The sequence below is a fragment of the Canis aureus genome, chromosome 19 (assembly GCF_053574225.1).
Source record: "Canis aureus isolate CA01 chromosome 19, VMU_Caureus_v.1.0, whole genome shotgun sequence".
Taxonomy (NCBI): Eukaryota; Metazoa; Chordata; class Mammalia; order Carnivora; family Canidae; genus Canis; species Canis aureus.
In genome coordinates, this window is record NC_135629.1 from 55934714 (window position 1) to 55951300 (window position 16587).

Here is a 16587-nt window from a genome sequence, read left to right on the forward strand (position 1 = left end):
GATGGTGATCCTTATTTTTTAAAAAATCTAATTTTTTCAGTAAAACCCCCTTTTTTTTACTTTCTGTTGGGTTTATCTCCAGGTGCTTTACTTTTCGGTGACCTTTATTATGAGCAGCACCTTCTTGAAAACACTGCTCAGCACGGCCTCCCGTCTGATGACCAGCCCTCTCCAGGTCCCACTGGAAAAGGAGCCAGCCCAAGAAGCCCAAGGCAGAAGCCTCCATGTCGCCAAGGCCACTCTCCTAGAGGAGCCCGGTGGCTTGAAGGAGGACGCCTCGCAGGAGGCTGACCCCGAGGAGGAAGGTGTGCCCAATGCCCGGGCCACCCTGCAGCTTGGCCACTGACCCACCTCTGGGCAGGTGACTGCCCATGCTGACAGTGGTGACGCATTCTTCCTCTCCCTGCCCTGCCCTTCTGGGCTGTCTAGACCCCCTGTCCACCAGGCAGACAGGACCTCCCGAGTGTCGATCTCACCGCCCCCCGCCGTGAGCTCCTGGGGGCCCCTCCAAGCCGGACACTCCCTCGCCCTACAGCGGGTAGGGGCAGACACACAGTTGCTCCCTAACCACCAGCCTGTGGGCACACTGGGGGTGCCATGGCCTGTCTGCTGAGCAGACCCTCTCCCAGGCCTCAGATTGCACCCCCAGAGTCACATCATCTCTGCCACCAGCCATGGGGCATCCCAGCGAGTGTACAAGCACAAGATAGGCAGAGCCGTGCTGGGCTCACTGGTCCCAAGACGGCCACCTAGAGGGAGACTGAGGACCCGAGCGGGACTCTCTGGTGACCTCTGCCCGAGATGCTGTTGCCAGGGTGACCCGCCCTCCAGCCCAGCCCGGCCCCTCCTTCGTATTTGGGGGGCTCCTGCTGTGTGCACACAGGTGAGCAGGTGATGCTTCAGTTAGGAAATGAAAACAGCCATAAAAAAGCAGCAGCGCCATAAACCGTCGGAGTGGGGGCCCCTTCCAGCTCTCACAGGTCGCTACCCCACCCCTCGAAGCCCCCATGCAGTGTAAGGGCACGTTTCTGCCACCCGCCCCCCACCGACAGCCCCACAATGCCACCAGCCAGGTGAGGGTCCGTCCTCGAGTGCAAACATCCACCTGCTGGTCCAGCCGCCAACAGCAGGCTGCCGTCTCTCGAGGGTCAGATGACACCTCTCAGGGGTTGAGGACCGGTGGCCCCCAGATTTGGGTGCTGCAAGCTGAAGCCCAAAGGGACGGCGGTGTCAGGAGGTGACAGGGGGATGCAGGCGGGGCCCTGGTGAATGGGATCAGCGCCGTTCTAACGGAGGGTGGAGAGGCGGCCGGCTCTCTCCTCAGGCGAGGACACAGCGCAGGCGTCTCGCACCAGACCCTGCCAGGCCCGCACCACACCTGCCAGGCTGACTCCCAGCCTCCAGGATAAACGCTGCTTGGAAGCCCCCTCCCCCCGCCTGCGGTCTTGTGCCTTAGCAGCTGGGGCAGAGACAGGGAGTCTTCAGTTTCTGGGAGAAAAGAGTCTTTTCACGGCACCTCCCCACCGAGTGCACGTTTGTAGAAGCCCCACCCTGTCAAGGAAACAGCTGAGCTGGACTCTTAGGAGCGGGGACTCTCCCCAGCAGCTGGGGGTCAGGGAGGAGGTCCCCGGCCAAGACTGACCTTCTGTGGCCTCAGCCTCCCGGCCCTGCGGTGGCGGCGGCTGGGGCTCTTCCTCCTCCTCCTCGGCGTCAGCCTCCTGTGAGGCCTCCTCCTTCAAGCCGCCAGGCTCCTCAAGGAAAGCGGCCCCGGCGGCCCCCTCCCCTGGCGACTTGGGGTCTTCTGCCTTGGGCTTCTTGGGCTGGCTCCTTTTCCGGTGGGACCTGGAGAGGGATGGTCATCGGACAGGAAGTCAAATGACTGGGAGAAGCCCCATCTGTGTGCCCCACAACCCAGCCAGCAGAACAGAGCCCCAGATGGTGCCCCAAAGTCACAGGGCCCAGGGCCAGCAGGGCTGGCTCGGGGGCAGGGGAGGTGGAAGGGGAGACAGGCCCCAGGGGCCACATAGGACAGAGCAGGTGCTGATGACCAGGAGGTGGGATGGTGGGGGTGCTGGCTCAGGGGCAGGGGAGGTGGAGGGGGGCAGGGTTACAGGTCCATGGGCTATGTGGGGCAGAGCAGTGCCAATGACCAGGAGGTGGGATGGTGGGGGCGCTTGCTTGGGAGCACGGGAGGTGAAGGCTGGACAGGCCCAGGGGCTGTGTGGGGCTGAGCAGGTACTGATAGCCAGGAGGTAGGATGGTGGGGGCACTGGCTTGGGGGCAGAAGAGGTGGAGGTGGGGGACAGGCCCAGGGGTGCATGGGGTGGACCGGATGCTGATGACCGGGAGCTGGAATGGTGGCGGTACTGGCTCAGGGGCAGGGGAGGCAGTTGGGGGGCAGTGGGAGGGTGGGGCGCCAGCTGGGGGGCAGGGGAGGTGGTGGGGGGGCAGTAGGATGGTGGGGCGCCAGCTGGGGGGGCAGGGGAGGCGGTGGGGGGGCAGGAGGGTGGGGCACCAGCTGGGGGGGCAGGGGAGGCGGTGGGGGAGCAGGAGGGTGGGGCGCCAGCTGGGGGGGCAGGGGAGGCGGTGGGGGGGCAGTAGGAGGGTGGGGCGCAGCTGGCGGGGCAGGGGAGGCGGTGGGGTGGCAGTAGGAGGGTGGGGCGCCAGCTGGGGGGGCAGGGGAGGCGGTGGGGGGGCAGTAGGAGGGTGGGGCGCCGGCTCTGGGGGTGAGGGGCAGGGGAGACAGAGGGGTGCAGAGGGAGGGTGGGCGCCGGCGCGGAGCCGCTGTGCGGTGGGGCGGAGGCGGGTGGAGATGGAGATGGCTGCGCACGAGGACAAGGTGCACTTACGGCGGCCCCGGCCTCCTGGGCTGCTCCCTCTTCCTTTCTAGACTGGCCTTCCTGTCCTCCTCAGTCTTTCTCCAGTGTCTGTTTTCTTTCAGACTAATTTGTCTAGAATGTAAACGTCAGGGAGTTTTTGTCTAGCACCTCTGACTCCCCGGACGCCTCATCTAAGGGCCTGGCTTCGGGCACCTGCCCATCCCCGAGCTCTGCGTTCCTCACTCGCTGGCTGCCGGGGCAGGGGGCCCGGCCTCGCTCGGGTTGCCACCCTTGGCCTTCAGCCCCAAGTGGAAGTCACCCGAGACTCAGCTACGGCTTCTCAGCACAAACCAAAGAGAATTGGGTCAAAGGAAGAAAGGACTATAACCGGGCTGGACGGGGCTGCCCGTCGGGCTCCGGAACTTTCCAAGGAGGGGACAGAAACGGCTTCTAGGCTGACACCAGGGTATGTGACTGGCCCAGAGCTGGGGCACAGGCTGCGTGTGCACAAGCCTGCCTTGGGCCAGTGAGTGGCACCCTCCAGGGGTTGGGGTGACTCCTGAGGGGCCTCAGACTCAAGCCCCGTAATCCGCTAGCCTTTCTTCTGCCAGAGTGTCAGCCACGCCAGGAGAGGCACTGGCCACGGCGTCCCTCCCCACAGAGGGTCTCCCTGTGGCTGCCGCACCTCCAAGGACCAAGAGGTCACCAAGCAGAGCAGGGCCAAGTGACTGGGGCCAGCTGGGGGCCTGGGGAGGCCCTGAGGGCTCCCGATGCCAGGACCCCCGTCTCCCACCCAGGGGCGCCCACAATGGCACTGCTGGCCCAGGACACAGGGGCCTGACGGCTGCCTCACCACCTTCCCCGTGCCTGCCCCTGCCGGCTGCTGGGGGCCTCTCCTGACTGTCCCCTAACGCTCACTGTGGCTGGTCCCTCTCACTGTTCAGCTGCCTCACTCAAGGGCCCCTGGCTTGTCGCTGCTCATCTGCCCCCAGCCCAGGCGAGGCCAGGCTGACAAGCCCCGGGTGATGTTCACGCATGAACCACTCCGATGACCAAAGGCGGAAAGCAGGGGACATTCCGGGGGAGGGAGTGTCATGGCAGAAGCATGGCGTCACACACATCATGGCGTGCACGGGTCACTGCGGGGGACGGGGTGCAGGGGGGCGGGGGGGACAAGAGAGCCAGGCGGGAGGGGACACGGGAGCCGGGAGACCAGGGGGTCGGTGGGGGGAGAACGCTGGCACCACGGAGCCCCTCAGGACTCCATGCGGAGCGACTTTGGGAAAGGCGAGCCCCGCTTGGAAACAAGCCCCAGGACAGCAGCAGAGTGCAGTTGGCTTTTGTCATCAGCTGTCCCCCCAGGAGGGGCTTCTCTCCAGGTCCAGGAATGCCGCAGGGCAGGGTAACCACGAGCAAACCCCCATGCTGGCCCCAGGCAGCAGCCAGTACGAGGGGGTCCTCCTACCATCAACTCACTTGGCCCCAGTTCCCTGCAGCCCCTCTCTTTCCCTCCTCTCCCCCGACCCTGGAACTGGAGGCCACTCGTGGTGCTGCCAGCCACTCCTGGGCTGACCGCCCCAGACAGCCAGGACCTTCCTCGGCCCCCTGGCACCCCTGGGCTCCAAGCTCCGGGCGTCAAACCCCAAGCGCCACCAGGCCTTGCTAATGTGGAGACCCCAGCACGGGGTGGAACCAGACTGAAAGACGCAGGTGGAAGGCCACCCCTACTGCAGGGGGGAAAAGCAAGCCGAACGTCAGCAGACAGAGAGATATGTCTTGTGAAAACATAAGCTGGAAGACGGTGTAGCCAGTTTGTGGGAGCTGCAGGAAGAGGCGCCCCCCGGCTAGCTCCCGATGAGCTGCCTCCCCCGCTTTTAGCTGTGTCTGTCTGCTCGTCTCCCCCTCTGCTGCTTCTTCCGCCACGCTCCCAGCACGACACACGGGGTGGGGCCACCCTGCCACCCCCAGGCCCCCCCGCTTCTCTCCCTGCAACTGCCACCATGATCAATGCGGTGAAATTCATATTACCGTGTCCCTGACTCTGTAGGTATCATCCATCCGTGAGTGACAGCTGCTCGCTCGCTCCTCCTGGAGTCGGCAACTGGCCCCTGTCTTAGAGGGTTAGCTCTCGTGGTGATCTCCAAGCTCGTGTGAGGCCTCTTACACAGGGCGTCCCACACTCCTTGATGACCCCCAGGGACCTGCCCCCTTGAGACTGCCTCGGACTCTCCAGCACGGGATCCAGGTCCCTCAATCTGACGTCTTTTTTGGTTGATGCCCTTGTCTGGCTGGAGCACATCCTCCAGTAGGTTCTTCAGAAAGAACAAGAAATCTGAGGCTTTCCGTGTCTATAAAGATCTTTATCCTCTTGCACGTTTAGTCTGGAATTTGGCTAGGTACATGCTTTTGGGTCAAAAACTATTCCTCTTCTGCTTTTTGAAGGCCTGTTCCTTTGCGTGTTAGCTCGTAGTGGAAGTCCGATGCCTTAGGATCTCTTGTTCTTTATGTGGACCTAGACGTTCCTAGCTGTTCCTTCCAGACGTTTTTGGGATCTTCTGTTCAACCCAAGAGCTGTGAAACCGTATAGTGATGTGTACACCGTGTGGGTCATTGTCATCCTCCGCACCAGGCTTCTTTGAATCTGGAAACAGCGTTTCGGTCCCAGGCAACCTTCTTTCTTCTCTTCCTGAAACTCCTTGCAGAGGCCAGAGCTGCTCAGGGAGCCTGTGTGTGTGGATCTCCCCGTCCTCTGCTGACTCTCGGCTCGGGGGGACTCCTCAAGCCGGCTCCCAGCCCATCGGTCTGTTCGCCTGGAGCCAGCTCTCCTGGAGCTGTGTGGGCTCCTCCTTACCTGCAGACACCTGCCCCAAGGGACCCCGAATGGCCAGGTGCCTGGAGGCAAACCGCACCGTCTCCTTCGTGGGTCCCACTCTCTCTGGTTGGAGGCGGTGTCTCACATCATCTTCTGCTGGAGACGTGTGGGGGTGGGGGGTGGGGGGGCCCTGAGCCCCACGGCGCCTCACACTCGGCCTCCAGTCCATTGAGGTCCCTGGCCCAGGAGGCTCCAGTGTCTCTGAATCCCAGGCCTTCCTGGAGCTCTGGGCATGAGCCACCTGCTGCCTGTCTGCACCCTTGGATCCGAGTTCCCTCTGCGCTGCCCGTGGTGCTGCCCACCCTGCTGCTCCTGTCAAAGTCTGTGGACCAGCCACTCCCTCCCTCTGCCGTCCCCAGCCACTCTCCTATGGCCGTCACGGTGGCATTTCAGGAAAGGATGGAGAGAAACATGCACTTTACCCTCCAGGCCTGACTGCGTGTCACTGCTGTCAGTTCACGTGAACCAAACACGGGGAGTCTCAGTACCTACACTAAATATTTTCAATATGGAAGCAGGTGTCCTTGGACCTCAGGTGGCAGGAGAGGCAGGGTGGGGGCTCCTCTTGGATCCCCGCCCATGCGGCTGGTCCTGAGGGGCTCCTGGCCCAGGCAAGAGGGGCCCGGAGCACCCAAGGTCCCAGGTCTCACAGGACAGCCGCTGCCCCGGGTCCCTGCTTCCACACGGAGCAGAGGGGCTGCTGAGGCCCCCGGGGCCAGCACAGCCACTGCATCCAGGCGCAGGGGGCCACAAGCCCTGTACCTCAGGCCCTCCTCACCCCCTGCCCCCCGACTCTGCCCTTTCGGCCCCAAGACACACACTCCCCTTCCCCCTCAGAGACAAGCAGGCGAGCGGCGAGGAAAGGATTTCAGCTGTTGTGTGCGCTCTGGGGAAGAACAATCTAGGAAGTGTTCAGGGAGCCACCAGAGCAACAAGCTCCTTGGGGCCATGGGGCCAGGAGACCCCAGGGTCACAGGGCTTGGGCCTGCGAGGCCAGAAGGTGTGTTTGTGGGGAAGGGCTCAGGAGCAGCACGGAGCCAGAAGCCCTGGGGGGAGCGGGCTCAGAGATGTGCTAACGTCCAGCCTGGATCAGGGAGGAGATGGGAGACAGGCCACCGCCCAGTCAGCAGGTGTCGGAGGGGTGGGAGGCTGGACCTTGGCTCCCTGTTTCCCTTGTGACCCAAGGGTGGTGAGTGGAGAGTGGTCCAGGTCAGCAGGAGTGGCGGAGGCCATGAGGGGATGGAGACCCGTGGGGTCCCCCTGGGGAAGCGCGTCCCTGTCCATCTTCCTGATGGCAGACGGCTGAGCACAACCGGCGTGGGGCAGCGTAGATGCTGCGCGAGGCTGGCGTGCAGCCATCGGATCCCACACCCGCTGGAATGTGTGGTCGATGCAGGCATTTCTCAAAGCCCTCGTCGGGGGTGACAAGGAGCCGAGAGGAAGACTGTGCATGCAGAGAAGGGCTGCTTTGCAGAACAGGAACAGGAAGGGCATGGAGACGCTGGGCTGGGCTGGGCACCACGCCCCACGGATGCCTGAGCTGGCCAGGCACAGGTCTGCCCGGTGCTTGGGGCCCAAGGGGCTGCACAGCAAGGAGCGGGATGGTCACAGCTTTGTGGGGTTTGTCGCAGAGCAGGGTCAATTCACACGATCAGATTTCGGGGTGGAAGATTACGCCACAGGAGGGCAACAAGACGGGGGCAGATCATTTACCCTGGAGAGGCCAACACCTGGCTCCAGCTCCGAGGCGATGCGGGGGCGCACTATCAGGAAGGCTGAACCTTTAGGGGACAGGGGGCCTGACTGAGCAAGAACCTAGGAGAAGCTGCAGGTCCCAGAGAAGCAGGAGAGGCTGCAGGGAGACTCGAGGGATGGAGGGGAAGAGTGGGCAGGGAAGGAACCCACCCCAATGCCATACCCTTGGGCAGGAAATCCAGATGGTGTCTAGGGACATCTGTGGTCGTCACAACTGGGGGTGCTCCTGGCATTGAGTGGGTAGGGGTTGGGTGCTCCTTGACCTTCCAGACAGTGATCCGGCCCCAGAGTCCCTGATGCTAAGGGGAGAGACCTTGTCTGGGGACAGAGCCAGCATCGCTCTTCACCCTCTGGCCCAGGCCAAGGATGCTCAGGGGGAGACGAGACATCCCCTAAAACAAACCCTCCGAGGCTCAGGGGAGCTGGCCCAGCTGGGCAGGGCAGGGCGCCACGTGGCCAGGAGAGAGTCACACGGGACTCCTGAAAGTCCCTGAGCTTGGCCTTGAGCCCCTGGCCTCCTTTTTCTGAGAAAGGCCCCCAAACCCTGACTTTAAAGAAAAAGAAAAAAATTAGCCCTATTTTACATATTAAAGGTTTTAAAGGAAATGATATCCTTGGGAACAAGACTGATTTGTGGTCCAGTCCCCCTGGCTGGAGTACCACAGCTCCCTGGCGGACAGCAAGGAAGGGAAGAGGTGCCGATAAGAATACTCCAGGAACTAAGAGTGTACGGCAAGGGGGCTGGGACAGTGAGGGGAAGGCGCTTCCTCTGGCACAGAAGGTTCTGGACCCGCAGGCTGGGGTCCCTTGTCCTCTGGGTAGGCTCTACAGACAGCCTCTAATCCACTCCATTTCAGGGACATGCTGCCTGTTTATTGGCAATCCGCTCTGTTGACCAATTAGGCCGAGCCACAATCAATTAGCCATTATGCAAATGCGCGTCTGGCCCGGGAGCTGGCCTTCCACGGGGAGCTCACTCTTCGCTGTGTTGCAGGCTGGCCTCGGCCAAGGAGGTGCTCCGGCAAGGAGCACAGGGAGAGCGGAAATCAAACGGACAGACAACAAAAGAACTCGGAAAAACCAGACTCATCTCCACAAGGGCTGTTAGGAACAGATGTGAATGCCGGAGCTGCCAGAAGCTTCTCAGAGGGAGGGGCCCCACGGTGGGGGAACCACGCAGCGAGGCCGAGACGGCCCAGCCTCGCACGTTCACAGACAGACCCGTGGTAACAAGGACAGCCCGGTCGGGGGCTCTGCACCCCGTGGCTCCTCGGCCAGGATGGCAGGCGGGTGTCTGTCCCGTAGGGCGTGGGGGTGCCACCCCCGGAGCTCCCCGAGAAGGCTCTGGCCCACCCGCCTGAGCCCTCGGTGGCCAGGCCCTGGGGACGTGTCGCCCATGGCCAGCGGGGACAAAATGAAGCCAGAAGTGACCAAGAGGCCACAGATGGAAAAGCCCTGCGCGAGGCACAGACCCGCCCACCGCCTGTTTTGGCACAGCCCACCAGCTACGGACGGTGACTACGTTTCTGAATGGTTCAGAGTCACAAGACTAATCCTACTCTGTGGCAGGTGAACATGATGTGACATGGCGATCTCAGTGTCCCTAAGTAAACTTCCACGGGGACGCACCACGCTCGTTTGTTTAGAGAACGTCTACTTTTGTCTATAGCGGCGGCTTTCTTGGGAGTCGAGCAGCTGTGAGACCTCCGGCCCCTCACCGCCAGGTTCCAGCTCGCAGCTGGGGACCCGGCAAGGACTTGCTGAATGTTCTCTGAGCACCAGGAAGGAATCGGCGGAACACTGCCCGTGAGCACTCAGACGCGGAGAGCCTGGGCGTTTCCACAAGAAGCAAATGGACCGATGTTTGGGTACCAGGGTGCAGCCGGGCACCACTGCGGGCTCTCTTGTTCCTGGCACAGAGCTGATTTCCCATTCAGCCCACCCCCTGCCCACATTCCCACAGGCTCGATGACACGCCAAGAGGGCGCTGTCGCTTTGCTCTGTTCTTCCCCACCCAATGCCAGGCAGGCAGTGACCACACTGTCCTGGAAGGTGGGGGCCGGGAGGGGTCCACGCTGTAGAGAGGGGCCCTCCGAGCCAGAATGGGGATGTCTGTATGGACAGGACTCTGGACTCAGTGCCATAATCGTGAATCCAAACAGCGTGATTTTGGAGGTACCAAATGAGCATCCACAGGCGCAAAAGGGCAGGGGCCCTGCAGCTCTGTGGGCCCCAGCACAAGACCTGCCAGCGCTCGGAGCCAAGGACAGGCCCGAGCAGCCCCGCCACACAGAAACCCGGCTCTTATGCCCACAACTGTCAGAGGAGTGACAGGGGCTGCCTGCGTCTGTGTCCTCCCAGTGAGGAAACTGTGTGGCCCAAGCACCAAAGGGTTGGCCTCCCAGGAGCTGGTGAATGTGTGGTGCTGATGGGGGGAACCTGAGTCCCTGACAACAGATGCCACCTGCCCCAAGGCCCACTGACAACGTTCATTCTGGGAAGTCAAGGCCTCAGAGACACTCTTGCAAAAGAAACAGGAGAAGGAGGAGGGGAAGAGAAAAAGGAAGGAAAGAAAAAAGGGGGGAGAGGAGGAGGGGAGGGGGAAAGGGAAAAGGAGGGGAGAGGGGACAGGGGAAGGGGAGGGGCAGAGCCACCAGCCAGGTGGAGAGTGGGTGTGGCCAGGGCCGAAGTCACTTACTGTCACCTGGAGAGCCAGGCAGGGCGCGGAGGCTCAGGCTCCAGGGGGACTCACCTGCGCAGGAGCTTGGCCTTGAGCGAGGCCCGAGAGGCGCTCCAGGTGCTCAGCTCTGGGCTGCTCAGGGCTGTGGGCCGGGTGTGGTCGAGCACCGTCAGGTCCTTGCCTTGCTTCCACAGCTCATAGCGCTCTGGCTGCAGGATGCGCACGAAGACGTCCATGGAGATCTTGACCATGTCCTTCCGGCACGTGCACTGCAGGAGGGCAGGGGAGACCTGCTGAGCCTGTGGCTGGTGAGCTGAGCAGGGCCAGGGTAGACCCCAACTGGGCCCCTCTCCTTTCTAGAGCCTCTACCTCCAGGCGGGGAATGGCACCTTTCTTTCCCAAGTGGAAGTCATGCCCTTGGGTGTGAGCGTCTGGCCCACCCCGGTAGGGCCCCAGCCCCACCCCCAGCACGTGGTCTGGGGAGATGAGAGCAGACCCTTTGTGGGGGATTCAGGGGTCAGCAGCAGAGACAGAGCTCAGGAGCCCAAGGTCACGAGGGTCCAAGTTCCAGCTGCCCCATGTCGGCTCTCACCAAAATCTCCCATCTGTCGGACACACGTATCCCCAAGTAGGAAATAATGCATGTGGAATGCTGCTTAATAGCAGTAATTTCAAAGGTTAGGAAGAGGGGAGAGCTGTCAGGCCCAAAAGGCTGAGAGCAGAAAAGGAAACACAAGTGATTTCGAGGAGGTGCAGGGCGCCCAGGGACGCATACACGCCTGCTCCCAGTCTCCGCCTCTGGTCTAGGGAGAGGAAGCCGGGAGCCCGAGGGTCAGCGGCTGGCTCCAGGGCGGCCCGAACTCAGACAGAGTGGCCCGCTGGGGAAGGGTCAGGCACAGTGTCCCGGGGTGGCCTGGACCAACATTGCCTTGGACTGGAGGGTCCTTTGTGTCTGGAAGCCCCAAGCACAGGGCAAACACATGTGCAGAGGACAGGCTGAAATGGGGTCCCTCCTGCCCCCTCTTCTGCTGTCTAGACACATCCCTCCTGTCCCCTGAACAACTCCCGTAAGTGTCTCCTCCATGTCATAGCATCGTGGTGGCCCCTGGTGCTGGGCACCATGCAGGAGGCACACAGGTGTCCCAGGGACACTTAACACCTTGGGAAGTCGTGGGTCAGAAAAGCCAGCTAGAGATTCCAGAAGCTGGTCAGTGAGCCAATGACCTTCCTCCATCAGCAGGAAGAACTCAGGAAGCCCTGCTCTCCTACTCATCTGTGGGACTGGACAACCATCCTACTGCGAAAGGGAGAGAAATGGAGGGGACACTGGTCTAGGGCAGGGCTGGCAAACTGTCCGTAAAGGGCCAGGCAGTGACTATTTTCAGCTTTGTGGGCCAAAAGGTCTCCGTCACAACCTCCCACCTCTGCTGCTGTAGCTCAGAAACATCAGAGAGAAGAGGTAAGTGAAGAGGTGCACCAATAAAACTTTATTTACAAAAACAGGCAAAGGGCCGGATTAGGCACAGGCCCCGGTTACAGGTCCTGGAAGCAGGTGGCCCAGGGGACCCCAGGAGGTGGTCCTGACCCCGGGCTGGGGCTCCTGCCTTTGTCTAGAGCACACAGTCCTTGCCTCCTTATGGGGACACATGTATCCAAGACAGGCCTGTCCTGAGAGCCCTGACCAGAGGGCTCAGGACACGCCCAGGGACACCTGCCCTGCAGCCCCCGCAGCTCCGACTCTAAACACCTGCCTGCTCAGAATGTTCTCGTCCCCTCTTTCTGCGCCCCCCCCCCTCCGTCAAATAAACAGGTTTAGGAGAAGCCCATTTCCAAAACTGCGGCTTAAAACCTGTTTCCATTTCAAACACACGTCTCACCATCCTTTACAACCATGTCGCGGTCACTGTCACTTTCTCAATGGAAACGGCAAAAAGGAAAAGATGTAACTGGATCCAGCAACTGTGCACCCGGCCCTGACAAGCCCCTTGAAGCTTCTCCCATCTGCTCTGGAAACAATGAACACTGAGGACCCCATCTGAGGTGGGCGTGGTAGGGCTGCAGGAGGAGCTTCGGGAAGTGTCCTCAGGGCTTTTCCGCAGCCCAGCTCCCCCGCCTCCCCGCTCCCCCAGGGGCTGGGTCCGGGAACTCGGACTTGAGGACTGCAATACCCAGACCACGCCAAGTGGGAGGGAATATTTATGGACAAGCGATTCCCAGCAAACGCAATTCATTTAATGAAAAATTGTGCAGGAGAGAAAGGCTGGTGGTGCAATCTGGCTTCGGAGCGGCGGGAGCACAGATGGTGCCCGTGTTTCAGATTCCTGGCCCGGCCGTGGCCTCCCCAGAGTCACCATCAACAGCAGCTTAAGGGATTTGTATGGAGTGGCTTGGCAATTGCTTTTCCTTAAGTAATTAAAAAAAGCACCTGTGTGTACCGTGGAGTGGGACACGTGGATGTGCTCCGAGGAGCACTGCCTGCTGCTGTGCAGCCTGGCCCACGCCCCACTGCCCGGCTGGGGCGGCGCTGCTGGGAAGAGCCTCGCTCCCTCTCCACGGGTTCTGGCTGTGGTGGGGCTTGTCGCCGGTGGGGACAATGACCGGAGCGAGCAGTGGGTCCCGGAGAGGGGAGCAACAGCACTGGGATTTAGGACACGGCACAGAGCAGCTGAGCTTGGGGAGCCCAAGCCACAGACCCACGGGCTCCTGTCGGCCCCACAAGTGGGGAGGCGAGGCTGCTAAGGCCAGTAGAGAGGCCCAGCTTCTCCTTACAAGCAACCTCCTGGGGCTGAGCACACCAGACACCCCCCAAGAGCCCTCACCACCTGCTACCCGGTGACCGGGGACGTCCCATGGTGCTGCTTCATGTGGCTGGGGTGGCCGGGAGGAGGTACACAGGCCCCAGGCTGCAGGGGTGGCCTGGAAGGGGGCTCAGAGCAGGCGGGGGCTCACGGCACAATCCTCAGGGAGGCCTCTGAGCAGCAGGCCCCGGGGAGGGAGGCCCGGAGCCAAGGGCTCTATCTTCTCGTTTTCCCCCTCCAGCCCCCATCCCACTCCCAAACCTTCTGAGACACGCGTTCTCAAGGATCTGCTGGCATCTGTCAAGCCGACAGTTTCTGTGGCTCGCGTACCAGCCCCCCGAGTTAGCAGTCCCCCCATCCGCACCAGCGACAGAGAGTGCTCTCAAAGGGAGTTGGTCCTGTCATTAGTTTCTGACGAGAAATGGGGCACGAATGTGGGGGAGGAGGTCGGAGAGGCCCCCTGCAGGCCTGAGCATGCCCTAGGGCCCTCCGTACCGCTGTCAGGACATACAGCCACCCCGTCGCTGCCGGAATCGGGTGTAGCAGGGCTCCGCTCTGAGGGAGGCTCAGTCATGAGGAGGCCAAGTGGCACCTGTCCTGCCCCAAGCAGCCAACGCAGGGTGGCTGGTGATTCCATTAGTGCCAGGCAGGGCCGTCTGGGAACAGAGAAGGAAGGAAAGGCAAGAGGCAGGGAACTGGGGTGGGGGGAGGGCGGGGACAGAGGCACCTTCGAGTGGGGTCCCCCACCCCCCAGCCTCGGCTGCGGGTCCCTGGGTGGGGCCTGCCTGCCTGCCACCCACAGCATGGGCCCTTCACCACAGGCACTCAGCCCTCGCCCCCAATTCTGGGCTCACTGGCCTGGACGGGGCCCTGGGCAGGCCCGGCACCTGTGGCCTTTCACCTGCTCCCCATCAGACACCAGTGGCAAAGGGGCACGTCTGGGCCAGGGCAGGGTGGCCACCCCTCAACGCACGCTCGTGAGCAGAAACTGCTTCCCTGATGACGCCTCCCATCAAGAGGAGCCCGACAGCCCTACAAAATGCACCTCAAAGAGCCCTTGACAGGCAGCTCAAGGAGCCGCCCGTGCCAATTTAATTAATCGACACAATGCGTTCAGTGGCGCTCCCCCAATGCAGGCAAAACCCGTGGCCTGGAGTGACAGCACAGAGGGGGAGCGGCAGTTCCCCACCCCCTCCCCGCAAAACCCCTCCGAGGAGGAGCGGGGGAGGGCAGGACAGGCACGTGCGGTGGATGGAGTCGTGTCCCCCTGCTTTTCTAGGTGGAAGCCCATCCCCATGCGAAGATGGGAACATCAGGAGGAAGTTCGGTCACCCCCACCCCTCCATGCAGGGACACGGCGGGAAGGCAGCCATCTGCAACCCTCCAGAGGGGTCTCACAGAACCCAGCCCCGCTGGCACCCTCATTTCAGATGTCCAGCCTCCAGAATGGTGGGGGACACATTCCTACTGCTGACAAGCCACCCGGTCTGTGATCCTTTGTCACAGTGGCCTGAGCTCACCCAGACAGGTGTCCTTGTGGAAACCTACTACAGTCCTGTTCTTTACGGACCGTGGCAGGTTGCACACGCCCCACCAGCTGTTTCCAGAATCCAGCTCTCACCAGCTGCCAGGAAGCACCTAGAGCCTGGTGATCAGAGGCCTGGCCTCAGTTCAGCCTCCTCTGGGCCACCTGCCCCCACCCCTCACCCTGTACCCACCGCCCAGGCTGGCCATTCACCGCAAAAACGTACCCCTGGCGCCCAGAAGGACCTCAGGGGGCCTGGGCCAGCTGTGAAGCACCTTCACCCAGCTGGGGCCCAGACCCAGCCTCACAGGGTCGAGAGGACCAGCCCCATGCTGCCCAGGGGCTTAGGGTCCCCTCTTAGCAGAGATGCCAGCTCCTGCCCCCAGCCACGATTTCACACGCTCTGCTTGGAACTGCCTGGTGTTTCTGTTTTTACGAACCCAGGCCCTCACACACGGAGGAACGCGAGCACGGGCGTCTCTGAAATGACACGTAAGGAATGAGGAGTCAGGCCCTGGGTCACCTGGGTTCGCTCAGAAGCACTGCACCTGCACCTGGAGCAGAAGGTGAAGGGCCATCAGCCTTGGGGGTGGGGGGGGGGCGTTCTCTCCCCTGTGGTGGCGGTGGCGGGCGTGCAGACGGCACCCTCTTCCTCCTCAACCTCCCAGGGTGTCACACCTACAGGCGGTAACGCTCTTTACGCAGCGGAGGGACACATCCGGGATGAGGCCCGAGGCCCAGGAGTGGCTCCCCTGACGGACTCCCCCGCACAGCGGAGCCCAGGGCAGTGCGGCCCTGAGTGTGAGCAGGCGGTGAGGGCCCGTGACTTGCTAAGCTTGTAGGCGTGTACAAGGAAAGGCGTGGAGACCAGATTGGGCAAGTGTAAAGTCATACGAAGCCAGAGCAAAATGGTTCCAGACTTTTAGCTCAAAGAGGGTCCCATCTTCCACGTGTGGACTGTTCTGCGCCCTGAACTGGTGAGGCTGAATTGAGGAGGTGTCGCCACACGCCGGGCCCTCCCTGTGGTGGCCCTCGGTGGCACTGGGGGACAAAAGACACACAGAGCCCTCCCCTGCTCGCTGGAAGCAAGCACACCCTGTGCACCCCCTCATGCCTCTCTGCCTCTCCGGTTACTGCTGGTTTTGACCACATAAGCACGCCGGGGGGAGGGGGCAGGCTGCAGGCTGCCGGCTGCCTCCTCACCCACCCAGGAACTGACTCCCTTGGACATCTCACCAGGGTCCCCGAGAATACTGGTGGGGACAGGCGGGGGGCGCAGAAGCCCAGCTGAGGCCCAAGCCGTTCCCTCAGGCAGGGTGCTCCCGACACAGAGCCTCCTGTCACATCAGCATAGGCCTCTGTGACCCCCAGTGGATCACTCCTGTCACAGAATCATGCAAAAGGCCACGGATCTTGAGAGCGGCAGCCAGAGGCTCAATGAGAAGCACTCTTGTCACCTCCAGATGACAAATGACAAGAGTTACGACCGTGGAGTTTAGGGGCCCGAGGCCTAATCTGAGCACCGACCCGGGAGCAGGAAGGCTGTCACCCCAGGTTGGAAGACTGACATATCAAAGAGCCCGACGTTCATGCCTAGGTCTCCCAGGATCTGCCGCTAAGTCCAAGGAAAATGAGAAAACAGGGTACGGGGGAGGTTTGCCTCTGGTTGTCAGAGCAGGGCCCCAAGCAGAGACAAATAGGTTTTTTCTTTCCTGAGCATGAAGAAATAGAAAGCGGCACATCGTCAGGCTCAGAGCAGGTGGCCCTCGGGGCCCAGTAGCACCCGGCTCGGGCTGTCTGGGCCACAGAGGGCAGGTGCCGAGGGCCCATGGAGGCAGACCAGCACCCAGACCACCAACATGAGACCCTGACCCCCACAGGGGACCCTGCTGCAGGATGATAATCGAGGTCCACCACCTTAACTCCACCTCTCCCTCTCTGGGCTTTGAAGTAAAAAACAAACAAACAAAAAATTCAGCCTTTTCAAAGGAATAAAGACTCACGCCCAGTACATCCTAGAGGATCTCACTTATTTGCATTCCTGTGGGCCTCACCAGGCAAAGCACCTCGCCATTGCTCACAGGACGCTCCCAGACCACAGGGGCGGCAGGCGAGGGTCTGAGTCAGCAGGTGGCAGG

General features: G+C 61.8%; 1 protein-coding gene across 1 annotated transcript in view; it reads right to left on the reverse strand.

The window, feature by feature from the left end:
- Positions 1-16587, reverse strand: part of KDM4B (lysine demethylase 4B) — a 137258-nt gene that overhangs the window by 21646 nt on the left and 99025 nt on the right. Inside the window, 3 exon segments of the mRNA XM_077860372.1 lie at positions 1643-1842; positions 2850-2951; positions 10199-10395. Coding sequence (XP_077716498.1) covers positions 1643-1842; positions 2850-2951; positions 10199-10395 — 499 coding nt within the window.